At 34.3% G+C, this 17306-nt stretch overlaps 1 protein-coding gene across 1 annotated transcript; it reads left to right on the plus strand.

Annotated features, from left to right (window-relative positions):
* Window positions 1–10331: 10331 nt before the first annotated feature.
* Window positions 10332–16827, plus strand: LOC145797636 (uncharacterized). The gene is made up of 8 exons (XM_082885021.1): window positions 10332–10579; window positions 13884–14046; window positions 14134–14375; window positions 14978–15199; window positions 15289–15381; window positions 15466–15570; window positions 15669–16021; window positions 16525–16827. Coding segments are annotated over exons 2-8 (1170 nt in total). The 5' UTR covers window positions 10332–10579; window positions 13884–13892; the 3' UTR covers window positions 16526–16827.
* Window positions 16828–17306: the final 479 nt, after the last annotated feature.

A 17306-nucleotide genomic window follows, 5' to 3' on the forward strand; every position in this document is an offset into this window, starting at 1 on the left:
AACACTTTTCAATACAAGAACTTAACAAAAAATTCATCTCATCTTTCCAAACATAAAATTAAAAAAACCTACTAAAATAATCAAAAAATCAAATAACCAACTAAAATAATTGCTCTACAAACGAGGGCATTGATTTATTAAAGCATAGTAGTAAATAGTAATGTTTAATGGAGAATCGAGCACACAAGTCATTGTCCAACCTAATAACAGAAAGGAAATGTACAAGTTGTAGTAGGCCAAATGTCAATTCAATTAATTGGAAGGTTTTTTTTTTTTTTTTGTCAATTAATTGGAAGTTGATGCTGCCGTCCAAGTCAATTCAATTAATTGGGAAGTTGATGTTCCATAAGGTAAAAAAAATAAATTACGAATTTTGTTTAAAATATAAATTATTTTTCATAATTTAAAAAATTATAAATACCTCATTATTAATTTTTTTTATTTAATAGAATTAACTGAAAAAATAAAATTCATAATTGTTTTTCTATACAATAATAAAATTACTTAAATTGTTAATTGAAATATATTTCTAACATCATTAAAAACTGTTAATTGATTTGATGATTTAGTAATAAAAGTCACGATTTGTTATGAAATTAGAAACCTCAAGGGGTGGACTGTAATTTTCAGAACTACAAGGAGTGATTTGTATTTTAATCAAATTTTAGGAGGTGTATTTGTAATTTACCCGGTCAAAAAATATCATGATATGCATCATGAAAATTTATCATCTTTTAATAAGAGTGTGATATTTTATTATATGTGTAATTCAAAAATGAAGAATTTTTTATAATTATTTTCATGATATTTTTTTTTAATGATTTCTATCATTACTTTTCATGTTTCAATGATTTGGACCACAAAGTGTCACCAATATAATGGCCATATCAATTTATAAGTTAAGGTATTTAATTAATTACCTACCCAAAAGAAAAACTTATTTAATTAAATTTTTTTATTAAATAGTATTTAGTATGATTTTAAATTATAATTTTTTAATCTTTTTAACTTAATCAAAAATTTGAGATTCTCACGAGTCACAACTTTTTAGGATATCCTAAATATTTAAATTACAAAGAAAACTATGTGATATCGGGTTCATCATTTTTACAATTTACCAAATAGATTTACAATTTGTTTTAAATTTTAAAGTTAATAATCTAAAAAAATAATAATTATCAAAGTCAACTTTTAAATGATATCAGACGTGAAGAATCAAGTTTTCATGTTCAACTAATGCATGGAAATAATTGAAGTCAGTAGTAATCCTCAATGTGGCCTTGAGATTAATTTAGGTTAAATAGTGGGATAAGTGTAGCTTTCAATAGTTTCAAAAAAAAAATTGTTATATATAAATAGATGTTTTATCAATTTTTTCAAGTAATGCATGGAAATAATTAAAACTAGTAAATTAGCAATAATCTTCATTGTAGCCTTGACATTAATTTAGGTTTAATAGTGGAATAAGTATCTTTCAATAGTTTTATCAATTTTTTTAGGGAGAATTACAATTCAATGACTGTTTAACAAAATAATTACGGATTAAATGGAAAGTTTATAATTTTAAATATTAATATTCATAAAATTTATCACTTATCTGAAATAATTTTCAAAAAAATACATTGAATTGTAATTTCTTCATTTTTTTATTATAGAGTATTGTTGACAAATGTATTGGTATTAGTTAATAAAATTTAAAATAATTGTACAGATTTTACAACACATATTTATATTTAAAAAATGTATAACTATTTCAAAATTTGTTAGTGTCTCTAAAATAATCCATAGCAAATTCTTCTATTATTAGACTAAATTATCAACTGAGTTGGACTTTCTAGTATGAGTTAATGTCTGTTTTATATATGAACGTGTGCTTCAAATAAACGAAAAATAAAAAATCTTACATATATTTATTCAAATCTTAACATCAACTCCATATTATCTTTCAAGGCCAAGACGTGTATTAAGAAATATCAACAACACTATATATTTTTAAAAAACCAGCCCCGGTTCTGAGATTTTTGGGGCCCAAAATCGATAATTAATTAATAAATTTCTAGGGTCCTTCATATTTTTTTTTTCATTGAATGAAAAAAAAAAAATTGAAAGTAAAGGACAAAAAATTTATGTCAAAATCACAAAAAATACTTAGCATTACATTACAATAACTAATAAGTATCGCTTGATCCTCACTCTTATTTTTAGAAGCAAATAAATCAATCATATTTGCATAATCTAATTTTTTTACAAAATCATTTTCAATGAATAACAATGCTAATTATTTTAAATGAGCCTTTCAATTTTTTAATGGATTAATTTAATTTAAGTTAATTTGGGCATTCCTTAATTTTTTTTTTTTGGACTTAAAATATACTTAGGCCTCGTTTGGGAACATGTTAATTTAGTAACTTTTTGACTATTTGACTAAAATATGAGCTAAAAAAAACTAGTATGTTTGGGATGATTTTTTGACTCTTTACGAAAAGATGTGCAAAAAGTAGAGAGAAAAAAGAATTTTTGACTTTTTGGTATGGGTTGTTGGCTTTTTGACTTTTTTAGTAACTTTTTGACTTTTTGGCTAAATGAGAGGGTTTCCAAACGAGGCCTTAATATATTAGACTAAATTATAATAAGAGAGACCCTTTTTTAGGTCTATTTTCAATGGATAGCAATACTAATTTTTTTGAATGGCCTTGCAATTTTTTAATAGGTCAATTTATTTTAAGTTAGTTTTGGTCTTTTTTAATTCTTTTAGACTTAAAACATATCTAATATATTACACTAAATTATATTAGGAGGGGCCTCTTTTTTTACTCTATTTTGAAGGGCCCTAGACCATGTGGCCTATGCCCCAGGGTCGGCCTTTAAAAAAATATTTTAAAAATTTCATGTACAAATCACAATTATTTTGAATATTCACAATTTTAAAGTGCACACCATAAATTTAATATTTATAACTTTACTACAAAATAGCATAATATATACTACAAACATTCATAATTTTCATCTAAAAAATTATAATTTTCATCTAAAAAAAACGTCGAGGCATGGGAGCCTCACAATTCGTGGCCCAAGCATTTCCCTTATACGTAACCAAGGAATCTCCACATCTTGACCTTTGAGGTGTATGTGATTTGATGGTCAGTTTTTGTGTTTTTTTTCCATGTCTATCACTTGATTCAACAACTCCATCTGCATAGTCACCGGAATGGGCAGATAACATGCCAAACCAAACCAAATCAAATTAAGTCTTAAGTCTCATTAAATGAGATTAGTTTTATGAATTCTTTTTCTTCACGCGACTTTATCAAACATCATTTTATTAGTCAAATTAAGTAGATAACATGCTTTGTGTTAACATATAATATACATATAATATATCCCCCACTATATATAGCTGTAACCTTGCATCTGTAAAGGCTCCATGTGTAGCTGTAAAGAAGGGAACTTCACTTTAGCTTTAGGCATCCAATGCTAATTGTCTCCCTCTCCTCTCTATAAAGAGAGGGAGCTTGCTCTCTTGTAATATACTGAAAATATAATACAATAACACCAACTTTCAGTCCCTCTCTTTTTCTCTCCCTCGTTACCAAACTCACATGGTATCAGAGCTTAGAAACACAATTCTGGCATCCCTCAATTTTAGGTCTTAGTTCCGTACACAGTGGACTATACCAAACAGCTCGGAATTTCCCTACGATCCCAACGGCACCAAGCCCATCACCAAACAAGCCTTCACGCGCTCTCACGCGCCGCTTCTTCTCTCGGCGCGTCTCTGCTTCCGTTGCCACTCTCACACGCGCTGCCACGCGCCTTCCATCCTGCCCTGTCGTGCGCCGTACCTGCTACCGTGCACCAGCGTGCGCCGTTCGACTACCGTGAGCCGCGTGTGCGCCGTTCCGCTATTGTGCACCCGCGTGCGCCATTCTACTAACATACGCTGCCAGTCCCCTCTGCTACCGTGCGCCGCACGCCCTTCCTGCTAACGTGCGCCGCTGACCTCATTTTCCACCCTGCTGACATCATCCTTGCACAGCCCACCTTTCCTAGCTATTTTCGACCTTCCGGACTCACTGGTACACTCTGTTTTACCTAATTTTGCTCCTACAGGTCTCTCTCTATCCATTTAGACCTCCTCATCTATTATTATGGATCGTCCTGATGCCTCCCATCCTATTTCCGTTATTTTGGATGGTTCCAACTATGTTCTATGGGCACAAGCCATGTCTTCCTTCCTCAAAGGAAAGAAGCTCTGGCGAATTATCACCGGGGACATCACCCAACCGGTCAAAGACACTGCTGAAACCACTATTTCCCCTGCTACTCCTACATATGAAGATCGCCTTGAGGAATGGGACAGTAAGAATTACCAAATCATTACCTGGTTTCGGAATACGTCTGTTACCTCTATCAGTCTTCAGTTTGGCCGCTTTCAGCTTGACTCTGTCACCACTCCTGCCAAAGATATCTGGGATTTTTTGAAAGAACGCTACCAGACTACTGGTCTTGCTCATCAATATCAACTTCAGAGCCAACTTCATCGGATGCGCCAAGAATCTAGTCAGTCCATCAATGACTTCCTCTCTCAAATGTACTCTGTGTGGGACCAGCTTGCTCTTTCTGAACCAACTTGGCCTCACCAAGCAGATGCTGTTTTATTTACTGCTTATCGTAATCAGCAAAGGTTGGTGCACTTTCTTATGGCTCTCACTTCATCTTTTGAGCCTGTACGTGCCTCTCTTCTTCATCGCCATCCCTTGCCCACTCTGGAACAAGCTATTTCTGAGTTGCTATCAGAAGAGACTCGTCTTGGTACTCTCCAACCTCATCATGTGGACTCTGTTCTTGCCACTCCCCCGTACCAACCATCATTCCCCCAGCGGACCACTGCCTGTCTCTACTGTCAGAATCGGGGCCTTCCTTCCACACATCTCCTGGTCAATTGCCCAGTCAGAACCTGCCGATATTGCAACAAACTTAGTCCTGGTCATCTGCAACAGGATTGTCTTCGCCATCCATCCCGCTCATCCTCCAACAACCACTCTTCTCGCGGTGGTTCTTCTCGGGGGAGCTTTCATCGTTCCAGAAACCAATCTCATCCTGGGAATCAGTTTCCTCACACCGCCACTGCTGCTGCTGCCGCTGAGGGTTTTTCTGAGTCTCCGGCTCCGTCTACCCCTCTCTTTTCTCCAACAGATGTCGAGGCCATGTTCAAACACCTTCTCTCCCCTTCTGGTACACCTCCTCCTACTGCTTTGTCTGTAATTCCAGGTAACTCTTCTTGGTATTTTGATTCTGCCTGTTGTAATCATATGACCTCCAGTTCAACTATATTTTCTTCTATCTCTTCCTCTCCTCATATTCCCTCAATTCAAACTGCTGATGGTTCTCTCATGACTGTCCGTCATCTTGGTACTGTTTCCACATCTTCCTTAACTTTACCTCAAGTTTATCATATCCCTGCTCTCACTTTAAACCTTATCTCTATTGGTCAATTATGTGAACTTGGTCTAACTGTCACCTTTTCTGCTACTCATTATTTGGTGCAGGACCCTCAGACGAGGCAGACTATTGGGATCGGCCGTAAGCATGGACGTCTCTATGAGCTCATTCACCTTCATGTTCCTGCCTCTCCTCAGATTGCTGCTCCTGCCTCTGCTTCCTCATTATCTCCTTTTCAGCTTTGGCATTGTCGCTTAGGACATATTTCTATTACTCGCTTAAAGTCTTTGGTTTCTAGTGGACAATTGGGTCATGTAATTCCAGATACTTTCGATTGTATACCCTGTCAACTTGCCAAACAACCTGCTTTATCATTCAATAAAAGTACTTCTGTTTCCTGTGCACCTTTTGATCTTATACATTCGGATATTTGGGGCCCTTCCCCTACCACTACTATGGGGGGATCTCGTTATTTTGTTGTTTTCATTGATGATTTTTCACGGTTTACCTGGATTTTTCTCATGAAAACTCGGTCTGACCTCAAAACTCTTTATTATCGATTTGCCCAAATGATCCACACCCAATTTTCTAAAACCATCAAACTTTTTCGCTCCGACAATGCTATGGAATATCGGGATTCAGATTTCCTTTCTTTTCTTCAGAGTCATGGTACACTGCCTCATCGTTCCTGTGCTGGCACGTCCCAGCAAAATGGCCGTGCTGAACGGAAACATAGGCATATTCTTGACACTACTCGCGCTCTCCTTCTTTCTTCTTCCTGCCCTGAAAACTTTTGGGGGGAAGCTGCCCTCACTGCTGTCTACACTATCAATTGTGCTCCTTCCCCTGTCATCCATAATCAAACTCCATTTGAACGTCTGCATGGCACTCCCCCTCCCTATGCTAATCTTCGGGTTTTTGGCTCTGCCTGCTTTGTTCTCCTTCAATCTCATGAACGCACCAAGCTTGAACCGCGTTCTCGTCTTTGTTGCTTTCTTGGGTATGGAATTGAACATAAAGGCTTTCGCTGTTGGGACCCTCTCTCTAAACGTCTTCGTATCTCCCGCCATGTAGTTTTTTGGGAGCACCAAATGTTTTCCTCCCTATCCTCATTTCACTTACCTGCACTTTCCACTACTGTACTGTTTACTAATCCTTCCATCGATCTCTTCTCTGATGATTTTGATACAGGTCCCTCCGTCATTGAGACGCCCTTGCTCACTCCTGCTCCCCACCAGACTGCTCTCCCTGACGGTCCACCTCTCCCTGCACCACCTCCCTCTCCACTGGTTCTTCCTCCCACCGATCCTCCTACGGGTCGACCACACCGGGTAACTCAACCTCCTATCCACCTTCGTGATTATATTGTTGGGTCTGCTGCCTTTTCTACTTATGAACCTACCTCCTATCGTGAGGCTTGTACTAATCCTCTTTGGCAGCAAGCTATGACTGATGAACTTCAGGCTTTGGACAAAACTCATACTTGGGATCTTGTTGACCTTCCTCCTGGCAAAACTGCGATTGGCTGCAAATGGGTTTACAAAATCAAGACTCATTCTGATGGCTCGATTGAACGCTACAAAGCTCGTCTTGTTGCCAAGGGTTTCAACCAGGAATATGGGATTGATTATGAGGAAACCTTCGCTCCTGTTGCTCGGCTTACCTCTGTTCGCAGTTTACTGGCTGTTGCTGCTGCTCGCCACTGGGAGCTTTTTCAAATGGATGTCAAAAATGCCTTCCTCAATGGTAATCTTCTTGAGGAGGTCTACATGCAACCTCCCCCTGGGTCTACTTTTCCCCCTCATAAGGTTTGCAAACTACAGCGTGCCCTCTATGGCCTCAAGCAAGCACCCCGTGCCTGGTTTGCTAAGTTCAGTTCTACCATTCATGACTTTGGGTTCACCTCCAGCTCCTATGACTCTGCTCTTTTTCTCCGGACTACTCCTCATGGTACCACTCTTCTCCTTCTGTATGTGGATGATATGATTATCACTGGTAATGATGCAGCTGGTATTCTCCACCTCAAACGCTTTCTCCACCGACAGTTTGAGATGAAGGACCTTGGTACTCTCAACTATTTTTTAGGCCTTGAAGTCTCTCATGATCCTACTGGCTCTTACTTATCTCAGGCCAAATATGCATCCGATCTTCTGGCTCGTGCTGGTCTTACTGATTGCAAAACTACATCTACTCCAGTTGATCCTCAGATTCGTCTCACTCCTCTCGACAGGGCTCTCCTCCCTGATGCTACTCTCTATCGTCAGCTCGTCGGCAGTCTTGTCTATCTCACAGTAACTCGTCCTGACATTGCCTATGCTGTTCACATTGTTAGTCAGTACATGTCGGCTCCTCGCACTCCCCACTATACTGCTCTCCTTCACATCCTTCGGTACATCAAAGGCACCCTGTTCCATGGCCTTCACTACTCTGCTTCCTCATCTCTGGAACTGCGTGCCTTCTCTGATGCTGATTGGGCTGGGGATCCTACGGATCGATGCTCCACCACGGGCTTCTGTTTCTTCTTAGGGGATTCTCTTCTTACTTGGCGTAGCAAAAAACAATCCCTCACTGCCCGTTCTAGCACCGAAGCTGAATACCGAGCTCTTGCCGATACTACTCAGGAACTTCTCTGGCTTCGCTGGCTCCTCACTGATATGGGTATTTCCTCTTCTGGCGCTACCGCTCTTTATTGTGACAATCAGAGTGCTATTCAGATTGCTCACAATGATGTTTTCCATGATCGCACCAAGCATATTGAGATTGATTGCCATTTCATTCGACAACATGTTACACGTGGTACTGTTCATCTTCTCCCAATTGCTTCTGCCGATCAACCTGCTGATATCTTCACCAAGGCTCATTCTCCTGGGCGCTTTCGTGATCTTGTTTCCAAACTCAACTTGGTCGATGCCTACCCTCCTTGAGTTTGCGGGGGGCTGTTAACATATAATATACATATAATATATCCCCCACTATGTATAGCTGTAACCTTGCATCTGTAAAGGCTCCATGTGTAGCTGTAAAGAAGGGAACTTCACTTTAGCTTTAGGCATCCAATGCTAATTGTCTCCCTCTCCTCTCTATAAAGAGAGGGAGCTTGCTCTCTTGTAATATACTGAAAATATAATACAATAACACCAACTTTCAGTCCCTCTCTTTTTCTCTCCCTCGTTACCAAACTCACACTTTGAATTAACATGCTTTGAATTAATTTTTTTTTTTTTAAATACTTTAATCAAGATTTTAATTATTGGTTAAAATTTGACATGCAATCTATTAATACAATTTGAATCGTACAATAATTCAAATTCATTTTAACACGTGAATCCACCTGCATGTAATTCAAATGCAACCTAAGGCTTCATTTGGGAAGTAGGTTAGTTTTTTGATTTTTTAGTTTTTTTGATTATTTTAGCTTGGGTTAAAAAACTTAGTTTGGGAAGGACTTTTTGACTTTTTAATTTTTTTGACTCTTTTTGTGAGAGAAGAGTGTAATGATTATAGGTTGAATGTGATTTTTGTTTGTTATGGCTAAAATAGCATATTTTGTCTTTTGTGACTATTTTAGCCAAAAAAATCCAAAAAACAAAGTCCAAAAAGCCTCTTCCCAAACAGAGGCTAAATGGAGTTAGATTTAGAACTGTATATAATAGGTTTGCTTAAAATAAATTATACAATATATTCATAATTTTAAATAAAGGTATGTCAAGATGAAAAGATTATGAGTAGATAAAGTTGATACCTTACAAAAATGTACATTTTTATCTTTATGTTTTTTTTTGAGACTCACCACTTTTTTTTTTTTACTTTTTTTACATATTCTTTTATAAAAAATCAAAAAATATATTTATTTAGATCATTTCAAATACTCTCTTAGTATCAAAATAATTAACACGCTTAATTAAAAAAGTTGCATCATTGTTGATGTGTTTTGAACATAAACATATTACTTTTGTGTTTAGGGTGATGGTTAACTTTTTTTTTTATACTTGATTTAATAGTTCTGACAAAAAAATATATATTTATGATTTGAATATGATATTTTTTTTATTGACTATTTTAATTTATTTTGTCTTTATTAATTATTTGAGAAATTGGTGATAAATCCAATCTAAGGAATGTGTAAGGCATTTGGTCTAATGAATATTTTTTGTTGGTAAAAGGGCACGTTTTGTAAAATGCACTACAACAAAAATAGTCTTTAGAGACGAAAACTAATGACGAAATTTTTTGTCACGATAAACGTATCTTTTAATGACGAAAATCATATTTCGTCTCCAAATGTACCATTTTTTGGAGACAAAAATAAAATTTCGTCACCAATCTAAATCATAATAAAAAAATTAGGTGACGAAATTATTTTTCGTCATTATTTATAATTTTTTTTGTCATCAAATATTTTCCCGCTAATATTTTCGGAGGGTGCCAAACTTTTGAGACTTTTAGTGACGAAAAAATTAGTCACTAATTATAAAATTATTAATGACGAATATATTTTTGTCACCAATAATTTTTAATATTCTAATATTATTTAGTGACAAAACGATTTTTGTGGCCAATATTTCTATCTTTAGTGAAGAAATAATTTTGTCACTAATAAATAATTTAGTTACTAAATATTTAGGGGGGGAAAAAAATGTTTTGGCACCAAAGAAATAATCTTGCCACTAATAAATAATTTAGTTACTAAATATTTAGGGGGGGAAAAAATGTTTTGGCACCAAAGAAATAATTTTGCTACTAATAAATAATTTAGTTACTAAATATTTAGGGGGAAAAAAAATGTTTTGGCACCAAAGAAATAATTTTGCCACTAATAAATAATTTAGTTACTAAATATTTAGGGGGGAAAAAAAATGTTTTGGCGCCTCAAACACCCACAATAATTTATCGGTTCAAACCTATTTCTCACACACACACACACACACACACACAGAGGCGACGCCGCTGCTCACTCTCCTCATCGATTCAGACACAGATTCATCGCCGATCGGCTCACTCTGCTCACCGCCGTCACCCTCTCCTCACCGCCGCTGATCTGTTAGCTTCTCCTCTCCTCACCGCCCCTCGCTGCTGTGCCGATCTAGCCTCTCCTTCCCTTGCCGATCTCATCTCCTCTTCTCACTGCCGCTGATCTGTTAGTCTCTCTCTCTCGTTGCTCTTTTCTCTCGATGCTCTCTCTTTCTCTCTTTTCTTTTGCTACTCTGTGTTCTGTATACATTATATTGTTATACATATAATATATATATATATATGTATCCTGCTCTATTTTATTTATAATTAGATTCTGAATATAATTAGATTCTGAATATAATTAGATGATTGCAAGTTTACTATTTCAGGAGCATTCACAACCAAAATTATAGTTGGAGTAGAACTTCTTACTCTTACACTCTAAAACAGGATTTTGTGGTACACCAATTATTTTATAAAATCCACAATGAGTTGCGTGTTTCTTTCATTCTCATCATGCTCACCAAATTCCAATTTGATTGGAGATTGAGAGATATCTCATCCATATAAAACTCCAAATTATAGCCATGAAATGTTAGGAAGTAGAAAAGACCATATGGATTGTGTGGCCACTAATTGCTGATTAACAAACATGATGTGAAAAACAAGGACCAAATACTTCAACATAAGTTTGACAAATGTGAGCTCCACAGAGAAGTTACTGAGGAATGTAAGAATATGAAGCTTAAAACAATATGTAATTTGATCCTGCCTCAGCAGAAATATTTTACATCCATGCATATATATAAAATACAATATACTATTACATTTGTCAATTCAGATTGGTCAACTGGAAGATATAAAGATACCAATTATTCTCATTATTACAATTTTTCTATACTCTCTTTCTTTATTTATTCTTCATTTAGATTTAGATTTTCAAGTAGTACATCAGTCACAGAGTATGACAGACTAGGGGAACATTTGATGTGCTTCTCTGTTCGTTTGAAAAAAAAAAAAAAACAAACAAACAAACACTGAAATCATCATTGGCATTTTTGTGATGAAAATTTCCAAGTGGTGATTTTTAAATGGATAACTACAGCTTTCAATTAAAAAGCTTGGTTTGTATCCTTGTTTGATTTTAGTAGTAGTGTCCGCTTAATTGGCTCTATGACATGTACTCTAAGTCGTACATTTTCATGTTCACAGAGATGAAAGTCCTTTTGCAGTTCTACAATGAATTTTTAAAATCTGTTACACTTTCTTTGAAAGGCTTCTACTAAAAAATATATATAATTAGCATTTGGTTTTATCAGAAAAATCTTGAGTTTTAGCCCTTTCTTCCACAGAGACATTCTTCTTTTTTGGTCATCAACATCATAATCTGGTTTTCAGTTCTTGAGGTTTATACATTTTCTTCCTCTCCTTAAATGCCAATGGAATTGTTGTTGTCTCTGTAATGCATTTTAGGTAAAAAGATAATGCCTCATATGAGGATAAAAGTATTTCCATAGCCTCCTGTCTGACAGACTAACATAAAAGACTCATAGATGAATTTCATGTCCTATTCATTGTACCATTCACATTATCCAAATTCTTGCTGTTGTGTTTGGTTAGAGGATTTGAAAAGGAATTTAAAAAAAAAAAGAGAAAAGGTATGTAAAATTAGGTGAAATGTAGGTATATTTTATTCACATTTCACTTATCTTTTTCTTCTATCTTTCCAAATCTCTTCTCAAATCCCCTAACAAAACACAACTTAAGAGAGCTTAGTATGGTGTATGCAATTCCAATTCATGTTGGGTGATATATTTCTTCTTCAATTCCTTTTCATCTTATATATTTCTTACAACCTGAAAACAGATGTCCCAGAGACAAATTTTTGTCATGTTACTTCATTGTGTTAGCATAAGGTGGACTAGATTGAGGAGTGTCAACACTGCACTGTGTCAAGGAAAAGTGGGGGAGGTGATTGAACTTTTCATGTAAATTTTTAAAAAAATTTAAATTTGATATGATTCATGAGCCAATATACTAATTTTTATAAATAAAAAATAAATAAATTTAAATTAGTACTTTGAATTGTGTTAATATATATATTAAATAGTTTTTAATTAATATGAATAAAATTTTATGTTAGACTTACCATTTAAAGGATTTTAAATTTCAAATTTAATATGATTTAGATATAATAATTACAATTATATTTGGACTTTCCATATAAACATTTTTAAATTTTTAAATTAGATGAGGTAAGATAAAATTTCACTATGTGATAACAATAAATATAATGATTTTTTTTTTTCCTTTCAAAACTTCATATTTATTATAATTCTCATTTGATAGTTTTTATTTAATGAGAGGATTCCAAAATACAAACTTTATTTTTATAAAAAAAAAAATAGAAATTTAAATCAAAATTATTGAATTTTTAAATTTTCAAATTATTCGAAAATAACATAACAGTGCTAACAATTGGGGGTATTCTGGATCCAAACTAGTCTGCGAAACTTTATTGTTGTAAAATCTTATCATGAGGAGAGATTGCTGTGTATTTTTTCCTATCCAATTTTCGTTTATTTACTCATGCAAAATGAATAAATATCAGTAGTTCCATCGTCACCACAAGCATCAAAGCATTTGGGCAAACATAGTGAAACTGTCCATCCAGGAATTAGAAAATCAAATGTAATATATGATTAATGCAAGACATAATTATGTTAAGCATCAATGATCATCAATCCTAATTGGATTTAAAATATATGCAATACAGGAACATCACCTCTTTTAAGAAGAGGATCTCTTGTCTTGATTTTTTTTCCATGGAAACCTTCACTACTCTACAATATGATTTAAAATTTTTGCGTGAAATATTAATTCAAGGGATTGGAACTTCCTTGTTATGAAATATTTGGAGTTAAAATTATGCATTACAATTCGAAACATTGGGATTATGTTTGGGATTATGTTTTTCTTCTTTTATTTAATGGTGAATAATTATATTGCCTATATTTTCCAATTAAAGTTGAATTATGTTATATAGTTGTAGAAAATGGTCAAAGGAAAAAGACAATGGCTGAAACCAGGTGATTTGAGAACTAAGAAGCTAACAGAATATGAGAAACAAAGAAATAAGCGAATCAAGAAGAACTATGAGGTAATGAACAATCTTGGAGTGAAGAATATTACAAATTCTTTGATGAGTGTGGTTCAGCCCAAATGTGCAAATACAAAGGAAAAGGGAATTAGGGTTGAGGTAGATGATGATGATGAGTATAATCCGTCAGGGAGTGAGAACGATAGTGATAACGAGTCATTGGGTTCTTTTTATCGCAAGGTATTATATACATTATTTTATATTTGTGTGTGAACATATCATTTACTATTTAAATATCTTCTTCATATATCTTAAACATCATATCTTTTTTAAAATATATTTTAACTGTGTTAAATATCTTCTTTACTATTCGATTATGTTATTTCAGGAACAAGAGATGCCACCGGGGTTACGTTTACAGCCTTATTCGAGGCCATTAACTCCCACCCCAGAAGAAGGGATGGATCCCCCACGTCAAGAGATTGGTACCCAACCCTTACCACCTCATAATGTGCAACCTGTGCATGAGGTGACTGCATCTAGTAGTGTTGGTAAGTTTGCAAAGTTGTTTATATTTAATTTAAGGTCTAACTTGCATTTGTTTACTTATTAACTCAATTAACATTATGTCCTTACAGCATCACATGACAGACGTGGTCGTGGTCCAACACGCGGCATACAAACCCAACGCATTGTCCAGAAAAATGGAAAGATGTTGGTTCCTGTACCTGAACATTTCCGTGCGCCAGTGGGAGATCAAGCCTCTAAGTTGGCCTCCAAGATTGGCATAGAGGTTCGAACGCAATTACCAGACTTGAGCATTTGTAGGTGGAATAAGGTTCACGATGCTGATAAGAAGCCGATGATCCAACGCTTGGAGGTAATTATTGTCAAGTAAAAGAGGCATGACACATGAAAATTGAAATTGAAATTGAAATTGAAATTACATGGTAATTATTGTGTGAAAGAAATACTCTCTTTGTTAGGGTGATTACAAAAACTTGCTGCTAAACAAGATATTACATGGTAGCATATCAAAGACTTCTAGTTTTGGAACGAATTTAACGATTAGTAAGAATGCAACTATAACTATGTATTTAGGAAGGTCTTGGCAATATCTTCACAGTAAAAAGCAATATTTACAATAGTATACACTTATGATTCACATATTCTTGCTGTTAATGTTTTTCATTACAATATATAATGCCTAGAAAGACATGTAGGACATTTCATGTCAAAGCTTGACATTGAATTTTTAGGTTCCTGTAGACTGCCTAGAAAAACATGGACATCATATTCCTCTGTTAACACATCTGTTGCAACTGTTACAATATATAATGCCTGCATATCTAGGAATTAAATTGCAACTGTTAACACATCTGTTGATGCAATCTTTTTTTCTTTGTTGTTTAATCAGGCTCATTGCTGCTTGTCTGAAATTTAGGTTATTTAACTTATAAAAAAAATGATTTGATTTTGTAGGATCAGTTTGATCTACAAGGCAATCCGAGTGATGTAGCAAGGACTTTAAACACACAGTTTGGTCGGCGATTGAGTAGCTTCACCTATAGGTTGCACAAACAATACAAGCAACTTAAGGATGCAAGAGGGGAGGAGTACGCGAGAAGCCACCCACCTAAAAGTGTTACTCTTAATCAATGGACATCTCTAATTGACAAGAAGTGGAATAGTAAAGAATTCATGGTATAATGTTTTATGTTAATTGTCAAAAATTAATTTTCTTCTTACTAATGTTAAGTTTTGTTGTTTTTATTGGTGTTTCAATCGTGTAGGAACAATCACTAACTAATGTGAATAATAGGATGCAAATGAAAACAAAACATAGATGTGGATCAAAATCAATCCCGGTTAGGGTGCACAGCTCGGTGTGTTCTGCTATTTTATTTTATCAGATTAGTAGGCTTTGTTATTTAAATATTTGAAATAACATTCAAAAACAAATGAATCAGATAATTGCAAATGGAGAAGTTCCTGATTTGGCAAAGTTTTACAAGTCCATCCACTATAATTCGAACACACATGAATGGATTTCGTCGGAGAGCCAAGCTAATTATGTATGTACAAGGCAATGCATATTAATTTTGATAAAATTATTTATTTGCTTTGTAGGGTAGAATAACTAATAATTGTTCGATTTATTTTAAATTAACAGGACAACATGATAAAGACGCAAGCCGAACACCTCTCGCAGACTGGTGTGATCCCTTTAAGCCAAGAGGAGTTGTCAGTTAAGGTGCTTAAGCCAAGGTCAGGTTATGTGAAAGGACTCGGCTTGAGGCCTTCTTCTTCTATGAAGACTACTGTTGTACCTGCTGAAAATAGTGACTATGTTCAACGCCTTGAGATGCAAATAGCACAGCAAAATGAACAAATTGCAAGGTTTCAAAAGTCAGAGAAGAAACAAAGCAAGAAGATACAAAGTATCATAGAGTGTTTGACGCAGAAAGGTATCACGGGAAATTTTGAGAATGGGGAAAGTTCAGATTCTGATGAACAAGCTTCTTGGTTAGTATATTATGTTTATATGTTAATTTAGTAGAACATTTCTTCATTAACTAGGGTAGAATAAAAAACTACTTTTTACATTTAGGCACAAGGTCCCGGGAAAATAGTGAAGTATGTATCTAAAGGCCCGAAAAACATCACAAACACCTTGAGATTATCAGAAATTATCACGAACACTTTGGGAGGAATCAACATAAGTTGTGAAAACTTACAGAACAATCATAGGACTCTCGGTTGGAAAACATTTAGGCTTGAAAATAGGCCGTTAGGGAGTAAAATCTTGAAATAGTCGTTAAAAGGCCAAGAAATATTATGAACACCTTGGGAGGAACTAAAGTAAGTTGTAAAAATTTACGGAACAAGCACGGTAAAAATTTGGTTTAAAATTTACTTTGAAATTTTTATTTTTTTCTCTTATAGGTTGCATATTAACATATTTAGTGAATGGTTACCTTAACATTTTGTTGTTGTCTTTTTTTTCTTTTTTCTTTTTTAAATGGCAGATTGGAGATGAACGAATTTGGTAACCTGCATAGCAAGAGTTTTTTGTTGATATTACCAGACACATCCATCACAGTGTAGTTGTACTTTTTGTTGATATTACCAAACATGTATTTTGACTATGTTGTTGTGGGCTATGATTATATTGTGATGGATCTTATCTTTTTGTTGATATTTTATTGAATAGATTAAAATGAACAGGTTTTTGTTGATATTACCAAATGAACAGGTTTTTGTAATGATTTGTAATGGATATTATATTCAGCAGGTTATTAAAATGCACAAGTTATTTTGATTGTGTTGTAGTTTTTGATTTTACTAAAATAGATGTTATAATTTGGATGTTATATATTAATTTCTTGATACTATGAGACTTATATTTTGCTTGGGTTGTTTTATGATAATGAACAAGTTAATTTTATCTTGATTTGTATTAAATATTTTATTTAATAGATTATTAAAATGTACAGGTATTGTTTATTGAAAAAAATATATAAATTGCAAATATAACCCTCCCCTCAATTTTTAAAAATTATTTATTATTGGTGACGAAAAAAATTGACACTAAAACTTTCTAATCCCAACAAATAATTTTGTCACACATATTCACTATTTCATCACTAAATTAAAATATTTCTTGACAAAAAGTTTTCGTCACTGAAGGGTCTTTTTTTTCATCTTTTGGTGACGATATTTTCGTTACTAAAAACTTTATCACTATTTTTAATGACGAAATATTTTGTTATCCAAAATAAATATAATAAAATTTTATTTAATTTTGGTG

Source organism: Camellia sinensis, chromosome 8 (genome assembly GCF_055761805.1).
Source record: "Camellia sinensis isolate YWXY chromosome 8, ASM5576180v1, whole genome shotgun sequence".
Lineage (NCBI taxonomy): Eukaryota > Viridiplantae > Streptophyta > Magnoliopsida > Ericales > Theaceae > Camellia > Camellia sinensis.

Coding starts and splice junctions, on each gene's coding strand:
- LOC145797636 (XM_082885021.1), top strand. CDS start 13,893: ATGCCACCGGGGTTACGTTTACAGCCTTATTCGAGGCCATTAACTCCC. Junction 14,047..14,133: donor GACTGCATCTAGTAGTGTTG/GTAAGTTTGCAA, acceptor ATGTCCTTACAG/CATCACATGACAGACGTGGT. Junction 15,382..15,465: donor CGGTTAGGGTGCACAGCTCG/GTGTGTTCTGCT, acceptor CAAATGAATCAG/ATAATTGCAAATGGAGAAGT.